This window comes from Carlito syrichta, unplaced genomic scaffold (genome assembly GCF_000164805.1).
Source record: "Carlito syrichta isolate Samal-C Ts95f unplaced genomic scaffold, Tarsius_syrichta-2.0.1 Scaffold154501, whole genome shotgun sequence".
NCBI lineage: Eukaryota > Metazoa > Chordata > Mammalia > Primates > Tarsiidae > Carlito > Carlito syrichta.
This window is the reverse complement of record NW_007098597.1, coordinates 458,497-481,820: the sequence shown is the minus strand read 5'-3', so window position 1 is coordinate 481,820 and position 23,324 is coordinate 458,497. Positions and strand designations below refer to the sequence as shown.

The 23,324-nt window shown below is 43.6% G+C and overlaps 1 protein-coding gene across 1 annotated transcript in view; it reads left to right on the top strand.

Moving 5' to 3' along the window:
* FREM1 (FRAS1 related extracellular matrix 1) overlaps window positions 1-23,324 on the top strand; it is a 169,169-nt gene that overhangs the window by 105,932 nt on the left and 39,913 nt on the right. The window contains exons 23-25 of the mRNA XM_008050952.2: window positions 1,191-1,386; window positions 8,174-8,438; window positions 17,492-17,906. Of these exons, the coding sequence (XP_008049143.1) occupies window positions 1,191-1,386; window positions 8,174-8,438; window positions 17,492-17,906 (876 nt within the window). The remainder of the gene's footprint in view (window positions 1-1,190; window positions 1,387-8,173; window positions 8,439-17,491; window positions 17,907-23,324) is intronic.

Below are 23,324 nucleotides of genomic sequence, written 5' to 3'. Positions count from 1 at the left end.
GTCTAGTTTAAAACTTGAAAGAGATTCTGTTTTAAAAATCATATTTGCAAATAGGTCTCATGAGGGAAGCAAACACTGAGCTTACTTATTACGATATAATTAATTTGCATCTAGTGAATAACTCGGCAGAACATAAGTCTGCGAACATCAGATGGGCAAAATATTAAAGAGAAAGAAACTTTATCAAGTAGGTTGATATAAAGGGAAGCAGGAACATAATGGGGAGTGAGACAAAGTTCTTTTTTCTAGGCACTGGGAGTTGGTGGAATAATGTACCGAGAGAAAGAAAAAGGAAATGCTTTAAATTTCTGTTTTAGCCTCTTAAACCAGACAGGAAAAGCACAGGATAATAACATAGAGTAAATTTTAAGATGGCGTTTAAAAAATGATGTCAAATGATTTTTATGAGCTATTCCTAAGGAAAGCTAGGAACCTACAAAGAACAATAATAGGATTATTCATAAAATACAGATTTATGATTACATTTTCTAATACTGTCAGTTGTTCGCCAACTACTCGGCATCTAAGCCTTTTAAAATTGAAAATGCCACAATTTCTGCAACAAGCGTTGTACAGAATATATGCTTAATTAATGTTGGCTTACGTTTAGACAATTATTTTCAGCTTACTTTTTGCTGACTGAGGATATAAATATAGAGAGTGATAATGATCCCGATCATTTTCTTTGGACTTTAGTAAGGCTGGAAAATGTACTGGGGGGTAAATGCATCCATTCTATTTTTATTTTACCAACTTCAGATAAGCCCGGTAATGAACCACTTCGTAGAAAATAGATTTGATTAGTTGTACTAAAAAAAAGGAAACTCTAAAAGAAACACATTTAATTTCTAAAATACCCATTTAGCCACTTGATTGCCCACCTGCTCTCATTAATTGGAATATTTAATCAGCTATGATTGCTTATGATAAATACCTTGGAAGTAGCAGTGTTATATTGCCACATGACTTTGTCAAAAACCCTTTGGTTGAAGCTAGTTTTTTCCCCCTAGGTCTTATTACTTTAATGTATTTCTTTCAAAAGAAAGAAGAAAGATAAAATGGCAGAAAGTGGCCTGGAATTGCTCTGAAATAGCATGCCTGTTGGAGGTTTTCAGGGGATAAGAAAAATGTCCACTAACACAGCTTGGGGGGAAAAGCCATGGGCAGCTGATCATTCTGGCACCTTCCAGACAGGGAGGGACTGGGTGCCTCTGGACCTTGGCATGAAATGTACTCAGGAGGACGTGGATCAGAACTTGCTGAGATACACACACACCGGGGCCATGGATTCCCAGAATCAAGATAGCTTCACTTTCTACCTTTGGGACGGCGACAACAGGTCACCTGCTTTTGACTGTCACATCACCATCAAGGACATGGGAAAAGGTAAGAGTGTATGTATCAGGGTTGGTTGGGATCAACAGTTACAGCAGGAAGTGAGAGGGTATAAATGCTCATTGCTTGTTTCTTTCTCCCTCCTGCCGAGGACAGAAAATCTCCCACAGTGAGAGGGGAACCGAAGGGGTTCCCCAAAATTTGTTTTCCAATAATAGGGCTGGGCACTCATGCCTGTAATCACAGCACTTTTGGAGACTGAGGCAGAAGGATTGCTTGACCCCAGGAGTTCAACACCAGTCTAGGCAATGTTGCAAGACCTCATCTCTACAAAGAAAATCAAAACATTAGCCCGGTGTGGTGACAAATGCCTGTAGTCCCAACTGCTCAGGAGGCTGAGGCAGAAGGATCGCCTGAACCCAGGAGTTCGAGACTGCGGTGAGCCATGATTATGCCACTGCACTCCAGCCCGGGTTATGTGTAGTGAGACCCTGACTCAAAAAAATAAATAAATAAAAATAAAAATAAAGAAACTGTCATTGACAAGGCTGGAAGTCGTTGCTCTTGTCACTTTGAAAGTGCTAAGTTATACTCTTTAGGGACAAGGGAAGACATGCTAAGATATTAAGCTTCCCTTGAATCAATTGAGCAGACGCATTTACACAATACAATTCAGTGCTTATAAATGGTAGGTGGAAGATATTTATTTACTTCTAAAAATTTTTTATTTTAAAGATGTAGGCTTGACTGTTGAGTTTCTCCAGCTTGGGCCCACTGCATTCTCTCTTTTCTTTGGAGTATACTGCTTCTGTTCTTTTGCTAAATAAACTACTCTTTGCTTTAACCGTCAAAAAAAAAAAAAAAGATGTGGGGTGCACATCAGGGATAGGGATACAAATGTTCATTATACAGGTTCCCTTGTGGATGAGGTGTGCCCTCCCTTCCCCTGACAGATTCCCACTACTGCCAATCCCGCCTCCCTTCCCCGCCTTCCCCCCACCCCTGGCAGTTTCCCACACTGCCAGTCCTTTTCTTATAGTATTATGATAATTGTTCAAGGTCCGCTTATGAGTGAGAACATGTGATACTCAGTTCTTTGGTAGGTGGAAGAGATTAACAGTAGGCAGAAGAGATTTAAAAACAAAACAAAACTCAGCAAGGGAAAGTATGATCCTTTGATATCCAATGATCACTACCCCATTATTTTGCTCACAGCTTTTGTGAGGAGGGTAAAGATCATATCTTATTTATGTCTGTATATTCTCAGGACTATGCAGAGTCTTAGATCTTTGGCGCATGCGTGGTTGACTGAATATGTCTCCTTTTTCTGCCTTGGCTGCCAGGAAGCTCAGAGTTAAATGACTTAAGTGCAGTAAAATAAATCTTACTTCGTGTGTGGTAGAGTTGCCATTGTCCCCCCAATTTTTTTTTTTTTTTTGAGTTGGAGTCTCACTCTGTCACCCAGGTTGGAGGGCAATGGCATACTCATGGTCACCCTGGCATCGACCTGCCGGGCTCCGGCGATCCTTCTGCCTCAGCCTTACAAATAGCCGGAACTACCAATTTTTTTTTTTTCAGTTTAAGTCGGCATGATTGATTTTGAGATCTTTATTTTGGGTAGTATAATAATACATTTTAATTGCTTATTTCCTGGTTATAAATGTGTCCCTGGAAGATGCCTAATAAGTGACTTTCAGGTAAGCTAAATGTTACTGCACACATTTGCGCGTATCTCTCTCTGCAAGTAACTGTGATCATCAAATGTATATGTCCAGGCAAAATGTCATACAAGGAACCTTTTAGGGCAGGCAACTCATGTATTAGGGAAGGCTATCTTCTTAGTGGTTTCCACACAACACAGTTTCGTAGCAATGGAGGAGAGCCCTGTTCCACACAGTTTTCTGGGGACATTTCCTCATCTCTGAAGGCCTCAAGAAGCGAGATGTGCAGGAAAACGAGAAGTTTGTGGATGAGGCTTGAGGGTGGTGCCCCTCTCTGGCTGAATCACAGTTACATGCTACATTAAGGAAGTCTGGACGATACAAACTTGAACTGAGCGCCTGGGAAGAAAGGAAATACGGCTGGCGAGTACCTGGCCTGACACTGTCATGATTGACATGACATGATGTTCTGAAATGATTTATGAAAACCCATACCAAGTAGGCACGTCAAACTATGAACATTTTCAGAAGTTCAGAATTTTTCCGCTTTTTTTAAAAAAAACTTTTACATCTTTTATTTTCAAGATGTAGGTTACAATTCCGGGTTAGGTTTACAAATGATCATTATGCAGGTACCCTTGTGGATGAGGTATGCCCCTCCTTCCCCAGGCAGACTCCCATTATTGCCAATTCCACTTCTCTGCCCCCCTCCTGGCAGTTTCCCGCTACTACCAATCCTTTTCTTCCACTTTTTTTTTTCTTTGTCATTGTATCATGTTGTGTCCTGGTTTGGGGTTTGTTTTTGTTTTTTTCTTACTTAGCATGAGTTTCCTCAGGCTGATGCATCACTTTATCACCAACATTGTTCGCCTCTAAATCAAACTATACCGAATAGTTCGGTGTAATCATAACCTTCTCATGGGTCGTTTGGGTTGTTTCATTTGGGAGCTGTTAGAGATATCACTGAGCCTTTCCATTGGGCTGCCTCTTCTGATTTGCACAGTGGCAAAAATGATGTGGAGATCTTTCAGAGAAAGACCTTGACCCCGACACCACCCTCACCATGCTGAGAAATGGTATCGGGGCAGGAATCCGTTGCTCTCCAGCCTCTCAGCTCCATTTTCTGCTCGTGGTGGGACCGCTCACGGGTGCTTTTCTGATTCCCCAGCCTTGTCCAGTCTTCCTTCTTTGATGTATTCATGTTGCTTCCCTCTGTGGCATCTGTGGCTCAGGCTTTCGTGTACATTTAGGGTGGGCTTTGATCCTATGTTGGGACTGAAGTCACGTGCACAGCAATTTGAGAGAAAAGCACAGCATACCCAAAAGAACAATTCAGTCATCGAAAAGAGCACTTCCCAATTGTGGTCCCACTGGCAAGTTGAGACGGGGGATTCTCTGTTGTAGGGAACTTCTTACGTTGTAGGAAGTTTAGCAGCATCTTAGGCCTTTCCCCACTAAAAGCCAGGGGCAACCTTCCAGTTATGACAGGCAAAATTGTCTCCAGACGTTGTCAAATGTCCACTGGGGGGCACAGTTGCCTCTCGCTGAGAACCACTGGTTAAATCTCTGCTCCCTTGATGTTTTCTTTTTATTTCTTGTGTAGTCTTGAGACTGAATATCTTTTCGAAATTGTATCGGTCGTTTGTATTTTTGAATTCAGAAATTAAATGAATATGGTTGACCGTATCTTTCCTTTTTGGATAGCCACCCTTTTAATAATTATTCATAAGCACTCCCTATGTATTTAAGAAAGGAAGCAAAATAAGACAGTGCTCAGGAGTGAGTGCTCGAGTTCTCACTCCGTCTTTTATTAATTGTGTGACCGTTAGCAGGTTAGTTATCATTTCTACACCTCGGCTTCCTCATTTATAATCTGGGTGCAGGGGGAGGGCCTGGGTCGTCTCTCCACTAGCCAGGACTGAAGGATTTCTTGAGAGGTGTGTAAGATCTCTCCCGTTCACTCACCACTACCTTTGCCAAAGGTGCTCTCCTGGTCTCATGCCGGGGTCGATATAGGAACTGGTTGGGGCTTGGATCTAACCGTTTCTCTGTGGTCCCACGTGTCCATCCGATGAACCCCTGCTTGGGCTTCCAGGCAGATCTCTGAAGAGCCCTCTTCAGTGCCTCTTTCAGATCCTTTAATTGGAGGAATGAGATAAGACCACACCTCACAGGATTGGCGTGGAGATGTAAAAATCCTTAGTCCTGTGCCTGACACAGAATAGAAGCTCTGTTTTGGATAGTATCACGTTTAATGGACCTCAGGAAAATGAAATTGAATTATAGCCTCCAGTTTGTGAATTATAGCCTCCAGTTTGTGAAATTGAATTATAGCCTCCACGCGTGGCCCATTTCTTCCTTGCTCATTCCTGTACTCATTCATGCATCTTTTAAAAACTGTGGACTGGGGTATGGTGGCTCATGCCTTTAATCCCAGCACTTTAGGTGACCAGGGCAGGAGGATCGCTTGAGGCCAGGAATTTGAGACCAGCCTTGGCAACACAACAGACCTCATCTCTACAAAATATCAAAAAATTAGCCTGTCATGGTGACATACACCAGTAATAACAAAACAAACACACATTAAAAACTATGGTAAAATATGATAACATAAAATGCACCATCTTAGCTATCTTTAAGTGCACAGTTCAGTAGTGTTAAGTATATTTAGATGGTGTACATCCAATCTCAAGAGCATTTGCATCTTGCAGAACTAAGACTCTACATCCATTAAATAACAATTCTCCATGTCTTTGCTCCCCCTTCACAGTCCTCCATACGTGCATGTAGGAAAGCTAATGTTGCCTGAACACCTGCAATGCATCAAGCGGGTCCCAGACCCTTCCGTTCTTTGTCTTAAACTTATTCCCAAATAGTGAATTGATATAAAGACAGTAAAAAACAATAAGAGCGCAGGTAGTACAGGCAATGTGGCAAAAATAATGATGGCAGTATCCGAATGACTCAAGATTAGGAAATAGTGATGTAGAGAGAAAACAAAGGACACAGATTGAAAAGCATCGATTCGGTCCAATCCCTTTATGTGCATGTAGAAAAGCTGGTGTTGTTTGAGCACCTGCAACCATCAAGCGTGTCCCAGCCTCTGCCGTTCTTTGTCTTAAGCCTTATCCCACCACCTTGAGAGACATGCAGTTGTTTCCATTTTATGCACGAGAAAACCAAGGTTTGAGAGGCAAAGAAGTCCCCCGAATCAACATCACCGAGGGTTCCTGCTGAGTTGGGGGCTGAGAGCTCCTTTCCAGTGGGGAGTTTGACCACTATACCTTCTTGTACCAGAAATGTGGAGAGACTCTGCATTTGTGCAGTGGGACCCCCTCAATGTGTCATCCTGATAGTTGGCCGGCAGTTTTACATATCGATAACGGAAAAGCCTAGCCTCTGCCCAAGACTCGTATTTTAATCTTGTCATTTCACTCACCCAATCATGGCCACCCAGCCCCTGGCAGCCACCATTCCATGTTCTCTTTCTATCAGTTCGACTAATCTGGGTACCTCATATAAGTGGAAAAATACTGGATCTACCTTTTGCTGACCGCCTTATTTCGCTCAGCGTGATGCCCTCAGGGTTCACCCGTGTTGTACCATGTGCCAGAATTCCCTTCCTTTTGAAGACTGAAGAGGATCTCATCGCTGTAGAGACCCCACCTTTTGTTTGTTTGTTCCTTCTGTGGAGGGGCGCTTGGCTGCATTTACCTTTGGCTCTTGTCAATAATCCTACTATGGACATGGGTGTATACACAGGTATTATTTTACTTTTAATTTTTTTTATCTAAAAGACGTGGGGTACAATTCAGGTTTAGGTATGCAAGTGATCACCGTGCAGGCAAAGTTTGGGCCTCCCTTTGGTCCCCGCTTTGCCTGGTTTGAGAGCAGGTACCCTTGTGGATGTTATGTGTCCCCCCAATCCTGGGCGGTGCCCTGTAACTGCCAATCCCTTTCTTATTGTATTATGGTAAATATTCAGGGTCTGCTTATGAGGGAGAACATGGTATACACATGTATTACTTTTTATATATGCAATGAGCATCTGTGCAACCACCACATGATTCAGGGACTGGAATATTAACAATAGCAGACATCTTCCTACAGTCTCTTCCCATCCTCCAGAGAAAGCCACTATCTAAAATTTTGTATTCTTTTCTTACTTTTGCGTATCGTTTTCTCAACTTGGTCACATAACTGGCAGATGTTAATAAAGTACATCTTTATTCTTGCATGTAGCTGTAGTTCATTCATCTCGCTGCTGGATGAAATTCAGCTGTGTGAATAGACCACCATCGTTTTCTGCATTCACTTATGGGAAAGGCCTTTGGGTTGTCTCCGATGTTTTCAATTCCAAACAGTGCTGCAATGGCCACTTTGGTGCAGGTCTCCTAGGGTACAAGTGCATCTCTTTCAAGCAGACAGCTGGGGTGAGATTGCTGGGTCAAAGTGTATATGTGAAAACATTCAACTCTTTTTTTTTTTGAGTAGGAGTCTCATTCTGTTGCTTAGGCTGGAGTGTAGTGGCATGCTCACGCCCACCACAGCCTTGACCTGCTGGGCTCAGGTGATCCTTCTGCCTCAGCCTTCCAAGTAGCTGGAACTACAGGCATGCGCCACCACGCCTGGCTAATTTTTTGATTTATTGTAGAGATGAGGTCTCACCAAGTTGCACCGGCTGGTCTCGAACCCATGGGCTCCGGCAATTCTCCCACCTCAGCCTCCCAAAGTGCTGGGATTATAGGCATGAGCCACTGTGCCCGGCCCAACTGTTTGCAAAATAAGACCAAGCTGTGTACCAGTTTACATTCCCTCCATGATTGTATGCAAGATTCCTTTGATCTATATTCCCTTCAGTACTTGGTACAGTCCATTGCTATATCCTTGTTCATCAAGACGTTATGAGATGGCAACTTAAGGAGATCTTATTTGTATTTTCACAATTATTAATAAGACTGAGCTTTTAAGATATCTTTATTGGCCACATGTATTTCCTCTTCTGTGAAATATCTGCTCATGTCTTTGGCCTAATTTTACAAATAAAACTTATCTCAACCTTTCTATGTCATGTGAGTTTTGATTTCTGCACAGTTTGGCCTTTGTCTTCTACCTTGACCTTGGATAATATCGATTTTCTAATATGCACCTTGACCTCAACCTCTTCCTGCATGCAGGGGATATTGTCATCCTTACAAAACCACTCGTGGTGTCAAAAGGTGACAGAGGTTTCTTGACGACTACCACTCTCCTGGCTGTGGACGGAACAGACAAGCCCGAGGAGATGCTTTATGTCATCATCTCCCCACCGCGATACGGCCAGGTGGAGTACATCCGCTATCCTGGAGTTCCCATTGCAAGCTTCAGCCAAATGGACATCGCAGGGCACACGGTCTGCTACGTGCACAAGAGCAAGGCAGCTGTCCCCAGTGACACATTCAGGTGAGCCCCTGGAAGCTTTCCTGAGCCCCTTCCTTGGGTTAATGCTTAGAAAGAGAAAAGAAAATGTGTTTCCCTGTAGTAACCACGTTACAGAATATACGTATGTATCTCTTGACATCATGTTGTAGACCTTAAATAGACACGATACTATTTCTTTCAAAAAGAAAAAAAGTGTCCTTTTCCAGCTCTGGTATAGCTGTGTTTTTCCTCAGCTGCCTCACTGTACGTGAAGGCACAATGAAAATGACAACAGCGAAGCAAGAAATTAGGGCCTGTCATTGAAAAATAAACATCCTAAGCCGATCCAAGCATGAGGAGAAGTGTGAAGCGCTGAAGGTCCCACCTAAGGCTAGACACAGAATAGTAATTTCCCTCTTTTTGGAGCGTGTGTTTCTATCCGAGGAAAAGGCATTTATTAGTAAACAGTTGGCATAAGCAGACACTGCCTCTTGACACAATGTGTTCTGGTAACTATATCATAAATCATGTTGTCATAAAGTGGACTGTATGTCCCCATAGAACAATGTTACAATTGGGGGTTGTGCACCTGTTCAAGGATTCTGTATCAAATAAATCATTGGAATGAATAACAATCTGGTGAAAAGGCAAAGATACAACATTAGTGAAAGTCTATATTTGTGTAGGAGATGGAAATGTATTGCAAGTTACATAAAACAAGCGCATATCTAGAAGATCTAGGTTCTAGAGTTTTCAAAGCTGGCCGGACCTGAGGTCCTTGACAGAAATACAGACCCCCCAGGCTGGGTATGAGGACCAGGGAATTCAGGACTACCCTTGGGGAGAACCATGGCACATAATCCAATTTTGAGTTTTATGAATTGAGGAGGTCCTGAGAGTATTGGTTTGTTTGCTGCGCAGTCAGGCTTCTGGCCCCTGGTACAATTTTCACCACATCACAATACAACTTTCTAAAGAGCGCTGAAAAATAACATTAAGTGGGGCATCCTCCTCTACCATTCGATGGGTTCCCATAAGCTACCAAGTATTACCGACACACCCGTGTTCAAATACCACTCTCCTCTGTCTGACATTTTACCTATCTAATTCAATATACCTGCTGTGATAAACACTGTTTAAATGTCAGTGGGGGAAGGGAGGGTGCTTGCCTTTGAAGCATTAAATCATTGCTGAAAGCTGATTTAGATAGCCCAACTGTTAAATAAAAACATCCAGGAAAGCTTGAACCAATATGTTCTTTTTCCACTTGGTAAATGTTCCTTAACAAACAAGTGACCGTTTCATCGATCGGTATCTTAACCAATTCAGTGTTTTTGAGTGTTGCCAGGCGTTAACGAAAGCGTTCTTCTCTTCAAGCTGGCTCTTTTGTTGAGGAGGGTGTATGGCTGGTTAAGGTACAGACCTGGGGCCGATCCAGATGTAAGGACTGGGGTGTTGCTGCAAAAATCTCCTAATTTGCATCCAGGGAAAGTCATATTAGATGGCGTTTTAGGAATCCCTGCCTCAGTGACTCATGACTCTAGCGTTGATCGAGTCCCATGGCCTTCTGCTCATGTTTTCTCTTCTGTGAAATGGGTTGGTGCCCGCAGCACCTGGCCCACAGGATTGTTGGAGGTTTAAGTGAACTTCTGCATGTAAAACGCGTGAAACAACGCCTTGCCCATGGAAAGAGCTAAATAAGTATTCGTGACTGTTGTTATCACTACTGTTGTTGTTATCCTGACTTGTATCTTTCTTTGGCCCCCTTCTAACTTCCAATCTTTACAACACCAAGCATGATCTTGAAGGAGGGAAGAAAGTTCCAGAGAGGCGCAATGATTGTTCTTTTTTTTCCTGTTTGCTAGTGGAGGCTGGAGGCTTCTTGGCTTCATAAATGTATATCAGAGCCAGGGCTTTTAATTTTACATTCATTTTTGGAACGTCTAGCATCCCTCCATTCCTGCTTCCCTCAGTCAATGCCCACAGGATAGTCTGCTGAAGACATTACTGACTACTGAAGAAACCAGTAGCCTTACTGGAGAAGCCAAGGAACGAATGCAGAAAGATGTTGAGACTTGAAGGCTAGCTCTTCGTTAGATGGCAAGAATAAAAAACAGCTGTCCATGTGAAGGGATTGGTGATACTGTAAAAATTTCCTAATTTGCATCCAGAGGAAGTCATATTAGATGGCATTTTAGGAATCATTTATCTCAGGAATTTCTACATTTTTTTTTTGAGTTGGATTCTCCTTCACCCAAGCCGGAGTGTAGTGGCACACATGCTCATGGCCACCCCAGTGTCGAGCTGCTGGGCGCCAGTCATTCTTCTGCCTCAGCCTCCCAAGTAGTCAGAACTACAGGAGCACGCTACCACGCCCAGCTAATTTTTGATTGATTGTAGAGAGGAGGCCTCACCAAGTTGCCCGGGTGGGTCTGGAACCCGCGGGCTCAGACAATCCACTTACCTTGACCTTCCACAGTGCTGGGATTACAGACTGAGTCACCGAGCCTGGCCCATTCTTACATTTCTAGATCCTCAGAGAATTACTTGGAATTTTGGGGCCTCGCCCAGAGGGGTGTCTTTGGGAAGTCCAGTCTCAGGCCCGGAAATCTGCATTTTTAAAAACTCTCCTGGCAATTCTGATGCAGTCAGGACTAGCTATCGCAGACCTGGTCCCGTCCATTTTTCTGAGGACCCTTGAGAATTTACAAGGTCCTCTCAGGATCTCCGAGAAGCAGATGATGCAGAGCTGAATTGGAGGACTCTGGAGCCCTCAGCCCATGGTTCTTTCTTTGTTTTTTTGAGACTTAGTTTTCTAGTTTGTTTTGCACACTGGGCTTCCAGGCAAAGGTTTCTTTTAGCAAAAAGACTGTGACACCTTAGCAGGTTGGTGCTAATATGTCGCTAACAACTTTTCATATGCTCTATTTTTCCTTTTTAACAAAAAGAGTGTAGACCCCAGGCTCCAAACCATTGGGCAACAGTGTCTAGCTAGCATGAAAAACATAGCTATCTTACATTTATTTTTGAAGGAGTTACAGCCACTAGGCTTTTAGTATTTAAAACTTTCAGTTTTTAGTAGTTAAAAGGTTTCTTTTTAAGTATATGTATTTAAGCAAAATAGTGAATTGACATAAAGTAAGACAGTAAAAAATAATAAGAGCACAGGTAGTACAGGCAATGTGGCAAACATAAAGATGGCGGTATCTGAATGACTCAAGATTAGGAAATAGTGATGTAGAGAGAAAACAAAGGACACAGATTGAAAAGCATCGATTCGGTCCAATCCCTTTATGTGCATGTAGAAAAGCTGGTGTTGTTTGAACACCTGCAACCATCAAGCGTGCCCCAGCCTCTGTCATTCTTTGTCTTAAGCCTTATCCCACCACCTTGAGAGACATGCAGTTGTTTCCATTTTATGCACGAGAAAACCAAGGTTCCAGAGGCAAAAGAAGTCCCCGAATCAACATCACCGAGCTGAGTTGGGGGCTGAGAACTCCTTTCCAGTGGGGAGTTTGACCGCTATACCTTCTTGTACCAGAAATGTGGAGAGACTCTGCATTTGTGCAGTGGGACCCCCTCAATGTGTCATCCTGATAGTTGGCCGGCAGTTTTACATATCGATAACGGAAAAGCCTAGCATCTGCCCAAGACTCGCATTTTAATCTTGTCATTTCACTCACCCAATCATGGACTGCTGTGTTGTTTGTTAAGTGGCACTAAACCAAAGCAGAAAGCCTGCTTTAATGAAAGTGTGATCATGGTGCTTTTTAAAAATTAAATATATGCAACCAATCTAATCACCTAAATTTATGTTGCTTGCTGTTAGATTTGGCAAGGAATTTGGCTGGGCAGAAGAGATAAATTCTGTGGCAGAGGATTCCTCCCCCATTCCCTTTTTAATGGAAGAGATGGCATCATTAATTAAACCGGGAAGTCTAATCGTCGGATTTTTACCTTCTGCAAAAATATTTTGTGAATCGTAAATTTCTCCTGTATTGTTTGGTGCTGCTGGCCTGGAAGAAAGATTTGGCAGCGTGTCCTAAGACAGATGACACCGAGTGATTAGCAAGCTGACTTCAGCTGCTGGTAGCCGGGGACTAAAAGAACTTGCTAATGTCCTCCATTTTGACATGCCGGCTGGACTTTTTTTTTTTTTCCTGAGGAGCTGGCGCTATTTATGATTCCATTTTTATCTTTTAAATGCCATGACAGATGGCAGATTCTTCAGCCAACTCTATTGCCAGGCAATGCAGAAAGCTTGAAAGCACCGTGGTAATGGTGAAATCAGACCAGGCAGGCACCCAGACGCATCTGAGAGTCATTCCCCAAATTTCATGAGATTGGTGGTCATCTTGGTTGCCTGTCTTCTCGGGAGGGTGTAATAAGGGAAAAGAAACGAAATGGAGCCATGGAGGCACCACCAGCTTTTTCACCGCAGAATGGATACCAACATAGCAATCGAGTAGTGTTTTAAACCTTGAGAATATATTTGGAGGATTATTATTATTATTATTATTGTCACTATTTTTTTTTTTTTTTTGAGGAGAGGATGCATTTGGTCGGTCAACTTTTGCAGACAAGAACAGCACTGAACTTGCTTCTCTTGTCCTGCTAGCTTTCTTTTGACTGGGAACCCAACCATAACCGTTCACTCTGTCTCTCTCTCTCTCTCTCTCTCTGATAATGTGTCTGCCTGTGAGTAGTTTGCATTGTGACTCATGAAAGGAGAATGATGTATTTGATCCAGTCATGTTTAGAAATTACATCCTTTTCACCCCTGGCTTATTAGCTTTAGGTCAGTGCAGACAGCTGCCTCGGTGTCCCAGCTGGGAACAGTGGCCTCGGGAAGCATATTTCTGACTCTTCTGTGGTCTCTGGCCTGCCCGCCCTTGTTCCCATCTGTCTGATGGCAGGCTGCCTATTTCTGCAATCGTCAGGCCAGGGAAGAGCTTGAGATGGACAGCCCGGATCATAAGACAGCTTCGGTGCCCTCGCAGAGGTCATGCACGCATAGAGGTAGCGGGCCCTCCTGAGACTGAGATTTGAGGCACCTGATAGGCGTTTTTGGCATTCAGCCTCCAGAGAGGAAAGTCAGAATCAAGCATTCAAAATGGCCACCTCTGCCAGCCCCTGGACTTCTCACCTACTCATATTTAACCTCGTGGCTCCCATTCCGTCTCCTCCCTTCTTTCCTTTTTCTCATTCTCCCCTGATCTTTGGCAGACTTTTAGTGGGGCACAAAATCTTGAATGCCACAATTACTGCAGATGTTAAAAATCGCATGTGCTAGGCTGGGCTCGGTGGCTCAGCCTGTAATCCCAGCACTTTGGGAGGCCGAGGTGAGTGGATTGCCTGAGCCTGCGGATTCAAGACCTGCATGGGCAACTTGGCGAGACCTCATCTCTACAATAAATCAAAAATTAGCAGGGCGTGGTAGCACGTGCCTGTAGTTCCAGCTACTCGGAAGGCTGAGGCGGAAGGATCGCCGGAGCCCAGCAGGTCGAGACTGCGGTGGCCGGGAGCAGCCACTGCACTCCGGTCTGGGCGACAGAGTGAGACTCCAACTCAAAAAAAAAAAGAAAAATTGCATGTGCTTTGGCTTACCTTTGTATTAAACTACCAATGACTCTTCATACCAGCCCATGTATCATTAGGGATCTCGGAGCCACTTTATTTGTGAAACAGGGTAGAATGAGAGGTTCGAAACATGTTTCTGGAGGGGTACAGTGGAAAAAGGAGAAATTGGAGGCACCAAGGGAACACCTAGCTGGCTTCTTCTTTAACCTTGAGTCAGATGACAGGATCCAGGGGTAAATATGAAAACGTTAACAGGAAAATAATAGAATGAAAGTATAATTTTAGCCAGGCACGATGGCTCAAGCCTATAATCCCAGCATTTTGGATTACAAATGCTGGTAATCCTACCACCCCCCTACCCCACCCCAAGGTGAGGGTATTGCCTGAGCCCAAGGGTTTGAGAATAGCCTGGACAGCCTGGACAACGTGGCAAGACCTGATCTCTACAATAAATTAAAAAATTAGCTGGGTGTGGTAGCGCACACCTGTAGTTTAGGCTGCTTGGAAGGCTGAGGCAGAAGGATTGCTGGAGCCCAGCAGGTCGAGGCTGGGGTGGCCATAAGTGTGCCACTGTACTCCATCCTGGGTGACAGAGTGAGACTCCGACTCAAAAACAAAACGAAACAAAAAACTATAATTCCATGAAAGTCTTTGCCTATATCTAAAAATGTATATCAACTGACCTTTGAAACTGTCAAGGTGACTTCATCAAGTAAAAAATTTGGAAAACACATGGATATTTTCTCTTCTTATAAATAACAGATTTTTAAAATACTTCTTGATCCAGCAATGAAATTGCCAATTTGCTAAGAATAATATATTATCAAAGTTTTAGTTTTACAAAAGGAAAACTGGTTTAAAGGAAACGGTGTGATTTTGCTCAATCTACAATCCTAAAAGTTATTCAAATTGTAAAAATTATGTTGTGGAAAAAAAAGCAGGTTCCATTTTTTTACAAGTCTATGCATTTGAAATGTCCAAATGTACTGTATTTGTTATATATGTCACTTAGCAATTTGGATATAGATTTCTTTTTCTTTGCATCATATCACATTTTCCTTGTAGGCAGCCTTATTGACAAGATAATTAGAAACCTTCAAAGTGAAATCTGTACTTAGCCAAACTCATCTTCTTTTATTAATACCTTTTGTCCCACTGTCCTCCCTGAGTCCTTTGCCTCAGGCAGGCTAGTTGACTCATAGCACTCACACTACCTGATTTCAGGTTCTTTTAGGGACAGAAGTAAAGTTTCAACCTGGAGGACAAGATGCATTTTGCAAAGAATAAAGAACTTGTTAGTCAAATTTGCCAGATAAGTAAAATAAACACAAGCTCTATACCTTCTCTAGTCAAAAAACAAAAGCAAAAAACCTAAAACCAAAACAAAAAAAAACCCTCCATGCCTGACACGATAGTCCATGCATGTAATCCCAGCATTTTGGGAGGCAGAGGCAAGAGGATTGCCTGAGCTCAGGCGTTCGAGACCAGCCTGGGCAACTTGGCGAGACCTTGTCTCTACAATAAAAAAAAAAAAAAAGATAGCAAGACCTCATCTCTACAATAAAAAAAAAAAAAAATTAACCGGGCATGGTGTCATGCGTCTGTAGTTCCAGCTTCTTGGAAGGCTGAGGTGGAAGGATCGCCTGAGCCCAGAAGGTCAAGACTGCGGTGGCTGTGAGCGTGCCACTGAACTCCAGCCTAGGTGACAGAGTGAGACTGCTAAAAAAAAAAAAAGAAAGAAAGAAGAAAAGAAAAAGAAAGAACTTCCCCAAATCTTTATATAATTTAAGGTTATATTCTACAAGAACAATGTTTTCAGAGATTATTATATCAGTGGAATAGAACAGAGTATCTCCCATGAATATTTCTAGCAACTATGGTACAGGGAGAAAAACCACGACACAATTCTTTGATTGTTTCTAAGTACATTTCTTTGGTGTATGGTAAATTTATCAGTCCTATTTGATGGTAGTAATTTCCCAACTTTCTGAGTTTTAATATTGCATTTCCTTTGCCTAATTTTGGAGACTCTTCATTCTCCTTAAGCTAAAAATTATATATTGAAATATTATAAAGACCGTTCAAGTTAGTATTAGTGTGAGATTAGCTGCAGTGTGTAGAATATGATTTAGTGATCAATATAATCAAAAGCACATTGTAGTATCACAGACCCAAGATTGTAAGAATATTTTTTCCCCTTTTTTACTTTAGATTCAGGCGGTGCACATGCATGTAGAAATATTTTGTTGTCTTTGAATGAGTATCATTCCAGCTTTCTCTTTGCAGTTTACAATGGTGTTCATTGCCACAACTCTTGTGGTAGATTGCTAAACCAACATTTCTTAAAAACTTGGCAAGAGCAGAGAGTAAAAGGTCAAAAAAGACCTGGGTTCTAGTCCCAGCTTCATCCTCCACCTGCCTATGACCCCCCCCCACCATTTCTGAACCTTTCTTTTAAGCAGGACAATAATCCTTGTCTAGCAAAAGCCCCACATGTCTTATAAGTAACAAATGTAGAATCAGGTGTAAAATGTGAGACATTAGAGCCTCACATAATATTTTGGATGGGGCCAGGCGCGGTGGCTCAAGCCTGTAATCCCAGCACTTTGGGAGGCCGAGGCGAGAGGATTGCCTGAGTCCAGGGGTTCAAGACCAACCTGGGCAACTTGGCGAGATCTTGTCTCTACAATAAATCAAACAATTAACCAGACGTGGTAACATGTGCCTGTAGTTCCAGTGACTTGGAAGGCTGAGGCGTTAGGATCGCCGGAGCCCAGCAGGTCGAGGCTGCGGTGGCCGTGAGTGTGCCACTGCACTCCAGCCTGGGCGATAGAGTGAGACTTCTACTCAAAAAAAAAAAATTTTTTTTTGGATGGTACTTAATGGTCATCTGGCCCATCCTCTTCATTTTACAGAAGAGTGAAAATGAGACCCAGGAGGGGAAGACGAGTTAGATTGCGACTCCATAGCTGATATATGTGATCCGCCCTTAAGAAATTTACCATGAAACATACAAATAGAGCGAATTAGCCAAATCCATTCTCTCTGGCACTTTTTTTTTTGTACTGGCTTCCCAATGGTCAGTCTTAAAAGTTTAGCTTTTTACCTGCCCGTGAAGAAAACACGAAAACTATAGATAACTAAAAGAATGCGACTCTTTAAACTCATGTCATGGGTCTAACTGGATGTGAAGCTCCTATTCAGGGTGAGCCACTACCCTAAGCCCTGACAAGTCTCAGAATGATCATTGGCAGGATCTGCCTCTTCCATCACATGGGTCTACCATCCATGTGGTTGAGAAAATCCACTTGGGGCAGAGTGGTCAAGTTGTGTGTCAGTCCAGGGACTGGTTGAACGCCAGAAAGATGATGGTCTTCTGAAAGATCTGCCCTTGATTTGCCCTTGGCGTCCCAGCCCGGCATATCCTCTAGTAAAGGCGTGTGTTGTTATCATTTTATTCCAGTAGATGCGGCAAGAGAATCCATGCTGAAGGCTCCCTTGCCTCTCTTTGCCAGATTCCTTGTCAGCAATGGCCTACGGACCAAGCATGGGCTGTTTGAGATCACCCTGGAGCCTGTGGACAGAGCCCTGCCCGTGGTGACCAGGAACAAGGGGTTGAGACTGGCTGAAGGGGCCACGGGTCTGCTCTCCCCTGACCTCCTTCAGCTGACCGACCCTGACACGCCCGCCGAGACCCTCACCTTCCTCCTGGTTCAGCCTCCCCAGCATGGCCAACTCTACTTGCGAGGAACAGTGCTGCTCCAGCACCATTTCACGCAGCAAGAGGTGGACAGCAGGACCGTGGCCTATCAGCACGCGGGCGGGGACTCCCAGACCGACCACTTCACTTTTGTGGCCTCAGACGGGACAAACCGAGGCTTCATTGTGAATGGGAGCGTGTGGGAAGAGCCTGTTGTCTTCACCATCCAGGCAAGTATCACAAGCACACAGGTCGCAGCCAGAGATGGGAAGAAGGCAACTTGGGGAAAATGATGGCTTTCCCTCTTTCGTTCAGATATGGGTTGTGCGTCTGCAGCAGGCCGAGCATGGTCGCATGAATGAATGAAACAGGTGCCGTTCTCCCAGGAGGGCGAAGGACCGGTCTTAAGAGTTGGTGGTAGCACAGAGAGAGAGGTGCAGAACCGTGGGTTTTGGGGTCCAGGTTTGAATTTCTGCTTTGCCACTTATTCGTTGTGTGGCCGTCAAATATCTCTTTAACTCTTCTGAATCCACCTTTCCTTCCTTGAAAAACATACCTGCAGCCTGGCAGTGAGAATTCAGGGAGATGAGCTCTCCAAGGCGGTCGCAGGGTTCCCAAAACACATATTACACTCACTGTGATATTGACGCTCCTTGGTCCGTGACGCCTGCTTGGCGTTGCGATGGTCTTTTTCAACTAAACATCTGAAAACTTACAAGGCAGCATCAGTACCACGCATGCAATCACGATGACGCTGATAACAGCAGTGGCTACAGTTTCTTTAGTGCTATAACTGAAGGGCAGACCCACCTTACATAAATCTCATCAAAAGAGATTTCTCATCAAAACCCTATGAGGTGAGTTTTATTGTCTACATTTCTAGGTGAGGGCACTGAGTTTAAGAAGTTCAATAATTTAATCAAGCCAGGCTCTGTGTCTCAGACTGTAATCCCTCCCTTTGGGAGGCTGAGGTGAGTGGATGGCCTGAGCCCGAGGGTTCGAGACCCGCCTGGGCAACTTGGTGGGACCTCAACTCTACAATAAATAAAATTTTAAAAAATCAACTGGGCATGGTAGCACATGCCTGTAATTCCGGCTACTTGGAAGGCTGAGGCGGAAGGATCGCTGGAGCCCAGCAGCAGGTCAAGGGAGCGGCCACTGCACTCCAGTCTGGGTGACAGAGTGAGACTCCAACTCAAAAAATAATAATAATTTAATCAAGCATACACAAAGACCTCAAGTCTTTCTGATCCCAAATTCTGTGTCTTTTCTGTGGCACTACACTACACGTTTGTTGACTATTACAAGGATTCTTGGAGGGTATGATGTGTTTTTCTTTTTTCTGTCAAAACACATCAAGGATATTCTGGCTCTCAAACCTTCGAATTTGCTCTCTTTGGAAGCAGCTCACCCCTGTTCCACTCTCTCCCACCAACAGCAAAATAGATGTAAATTTGTCTTCTATTTCAGGACATGTTTTTTAATTTAATTTAATTTTTGTATTTTAAAGATGTGGGGTACAATCCAGGGTTAGGTATACAAATGTTCATTATGCAGGGACCCTTGTGGATGAGGTGTGCTCCCCCGCTTTCCCGGCAGATTCCCACTACCGTCAATCCCTCTTCTTCCCCACCCCTGGCAGTTTCCTGCTACCACCCATCCTTTTCTTATAGTATTACAGTAATTGTTCAAGGTGCACTTATGAGTGAGAACATGTGATACTTGGTTCTTTGTTTCTGTGATCGATTCCTCAGGATTATGGCTTCTAAGTCCATCCAAGTTGTTGGGAAGTTCATAATTTTGTCCTTCTTTAAGGCTGTGTAACATTCCATTGGGTAGATGTAGCACATTTTTTTTTTTTTGGAGTCGAGGCTGGAATGCAGTGGCATGATCACAGCTCACCACAGCCTCAATCTCTTGTGTTTATTCAGCCTCCCAAGTGACTGGGACTACCATCACACCCAGCTAATTTTTTTTTTTTTTTTTGTAGAGACAAGATCTCTCTATATTGCCTAGGCTGGTCTTGAACTCCTGGGCTTAAGCAATCTTCCTGCCTTGGTCTCCCAAAGTGCTGGGATTACAGGCGTGAGCCACTGCGCCCAGCCAGGATACTTTCTGACCAGTAAAACAGTCATATTTTCCTCTTGCTCTTTCTTTATGTGTCTATCTATGGAGAGACTTATTTTAAGGAATTGGTTCTTGCAGTGTAGGGTCTGAGATGTCTAAAATATACAGGGCAAGCTGGCAGGCTACATATTTCAGCCGGAGTTGATATTGCAGTCTTGCACCCAGAGACAGTCCAGAGGCAAAGTTTCTCTCTTTTGGGGAACATCAGTCTTTTCTCTTAAGGCCTTTGGTTGATTGGGTGAAGCCTACCTACATTACGAAGGACATTATGTGTCACTCAAAGTCTACTGATTTAATGTTAATCCCCTCTGAAACACATCACAGCCTTGCAAAATTGGCCCCTAAATTAACCCTCACAGTCTGTATCTAAGGTGGGAGTTGTGATAGCATGAGGGTGGGTGCTGGATGAGTCTTTGCCGCCAGGGAGGTCCAGAAAATGAAATAATGGTGCACGGGGAGACGAAAGACAGCACGGATGTCAATTGACACAGAAGGTAAGAAGTGCTTTGTGCATATTCAAATTATAGATTGTATTACGTGTTTTAATTGCTACAAGTCCCATCCCACTCTTCGGTCTATTAATATCTTTTTACTGATTCCAAACTCCACACCTGAGGTTGAGAAACGTCTCTGTACTGTCCAAGCAGGAAAACTTTTCTGGGTCCGTTTGGCTGCGAAATTGCAAGAATTAGAAATTCTGAGTGCAAACTTAAGAATTCCTTCCTACACTCCATAGCAGAGATGGGAAAAGTACCAGAACTTAATTAAATCATATCTCTCCCAACACCAACAGTCATCTTACAGGGCATGGCTATCCTAAGAGCATGATCTCTTGGAAGTTGTAACATTCGTTGATGAAAAAGTTGGATATATGTTATAAAGATTTTTTTCATCAAAAGTGCAAGGTTCTCTATGTCAAAACAACAACAACAACAACAAAATCAATATATGTAAAAACCTCACAAGGAAAGCCTCAAAACTTCTCCCATAATTCCCCCAAACCCCCAGGTCTGTCTGAGCAGAGAGGTCAAGAGACTTTAGAAAGCCTGGCTAGTTCCTGCCAACAGTGTAGGAGAGATGACACCCTTAGTATCTTCCCTTCCAGAGCTTTTTCTGCCAACCACCAGTGAGTGATGCATTTGTCCAGATAAGTCTCCCAAGCATGGTAAACTACTCTAATGGTGGTACATGGGTAACCGAGGGCAAAGCTAGGAAATTTCACACGTGTAAAACACAGGCACATTTGACCGATATCAGCGGGCACAACCTGACATTTATTTTGTAGAAAATCATACAGCCAAGGCTACTGCACCGGATGTGAACTATAGACTTCCTTTATCAGGGACAGGCTCTGGGCAAAAAGGGAGGGACTGGTGCCCCTTTTGATGGTTCTGGCATGTCTCAGATGAGTTTCAGTAAATTCAATACACATTATCACAGAATATAGCTTTCTTTAAATAAAAAAAAAAGCCCTGCTCTCCAATATTAAAAATGCTTCTGGTATACCAACCAGAAGATCTGCTTTTAAAGAAGCTAGAAGTAGCTGGGCTCGGTGGCTCAGCCTATAATCCTGCGCCTTTGGGAGGCTGAGGTGAGTGGATTGCCTGAGCCCACGGGTCCAAGACCTGCCTGGGCAGGCGAGACCTCATCTCTACAATAAATCAAAAAAAATTAGCCAGGCTTGGTAGTGTGCCCCTGTAGTTCCAGCTACTTGGAAGGCTGAGGCCGAAGAAGCGCCAGAGCTCAGCAGGTCGAGGCTGCGGTGGCTGGGAGCGGCCACTGCACTCCAGTCTGGGCGACAGTGAGACTCCAACTCAAAAAAAAAAAACCCCAAAACATAAAGAAGCTAGAAGTTTAATAAGGCCTAGGGTGTATTTTAGTGAGTATGACCGGAGGGATCGCAGGGGACTACGTAACCAGAGTTGACATTTTTTTTTTTTTGAGTCGAAGTTTCACTCTGTCACCCGGACTGGAGTGCAGTGGCACGCTCACATCCACCCCAGTGTCGACCTGCTGGGCACCGGCGATCCTTCCAAGGAGCTTTCCAAGTAGCCAGAACTACAGGTGTGTGCTACCATGCCTGGCTAATTTTTTAATTTGTTGTAGAGATGAGGTCTTGCCAAGTAGCCTGGACTGGACTCGAACCTGCAGGCTCAGGCAATACACTCTCCTCGGCCTCCCAAAGTGCTGGGATTACAGGCTTGAGTCACTGCGCCTGGCCCAGAGTTTAGATACTAACATTTTTTAAAACAAGTAAACACAACAGGTATGTATTACCTTTTTTTTTTTTTTAAAGATGTGGGGTACAATTCAGGGTTCAGTATACAAATGATCATTATGCAGGTACATTTGTTGATGAGCTGTGCCCCTCCCTCCCCTGGCAGTTTCCCCGCTATGGCCAATCGCTTTCTTATGGTATTATGGTAACTGTTCAAGCTGAGGAGTGAGAACATGTGGTACTCAGTTCTGTGTTTCTGTGATAGTGCCCTGAGTATCACAGATTCTAAGTCCAGGCAAGCTGATGTACTACTTTTGTAACACTTTTTAAAATAACTTCTTGAGTCGGTATCTCGCTCTGTCATCCAGGCTGGGGTACAGGGGCACCGTCATGGCTCACTGTAGCCTCAACCTCTTGGGCTCAGGCGATCCTTCTGTCTTAGCCTCCTAAATAGCTGGGACTACAGGGCGTGCCACCACACCCTCTAATTTTGTTGTTGTTGTTTTGTATTCTTATAGCTATATTGCTTAGGCTGGTCTTGAACTCTTGGCCTCAGCAATCCTCTTGCCTCGGCCTCCCAGAGTGCTGAGATTACAGGTGTGAGTCACCACGCCCAGCCCTAGAGAAATAAATCATCCAAAAAACAAAACAGCAGTGCTACATTTAGCTATTTATCAATGCTGAGGATGTCTTATAGGACTTAGAAGTATTTGGATTTTTCCTGTTCTTCCACTGGCCATCCCTCTTTACGGCCACATGGTTGTGGGAGCTTCTCCCAAAAGGCCATGCCGACAGCTTGACTCTTGACCTCAAACTCTCAAACTCTCCTGGCTCAACCTCAAAGCTCTGAAACTGGCTGCCCATACTTTTCAGGGGAGGAGAAGAATGGCTGTGACTTTTGAAAACGTTTGTTGCTTTTCTGGTTTATAGCATAATTATTGTAAAGAATTCAGAAACTACAGAAAGGAACAAGAAAAAGTTCCTACACAATGATACCACTCCAAGATCATTATTGTTGGTGGCTTCCTTACATTCTTTTATTCTGTGCAATGAGAAAATGGGATAGTATTATATATACTACAGTTATTTAGCTTATGCATATTACCTGTTTGCACCCTTCATATATTATGAATATTTCCTCGTGTCATTAAACTTTATTTGAAAACATGAGGCTGGGTTCGGTGGCTCAGCCTGGAATCCCAGCCCTTTGGGAGGCTGAGGTGAGTGGATTGCCTGAGCCCGCGGGTTCGAGACCTACCTGGGCAACTTGGTGAGACCTCGTCTCTACAATAAATCAAAAATT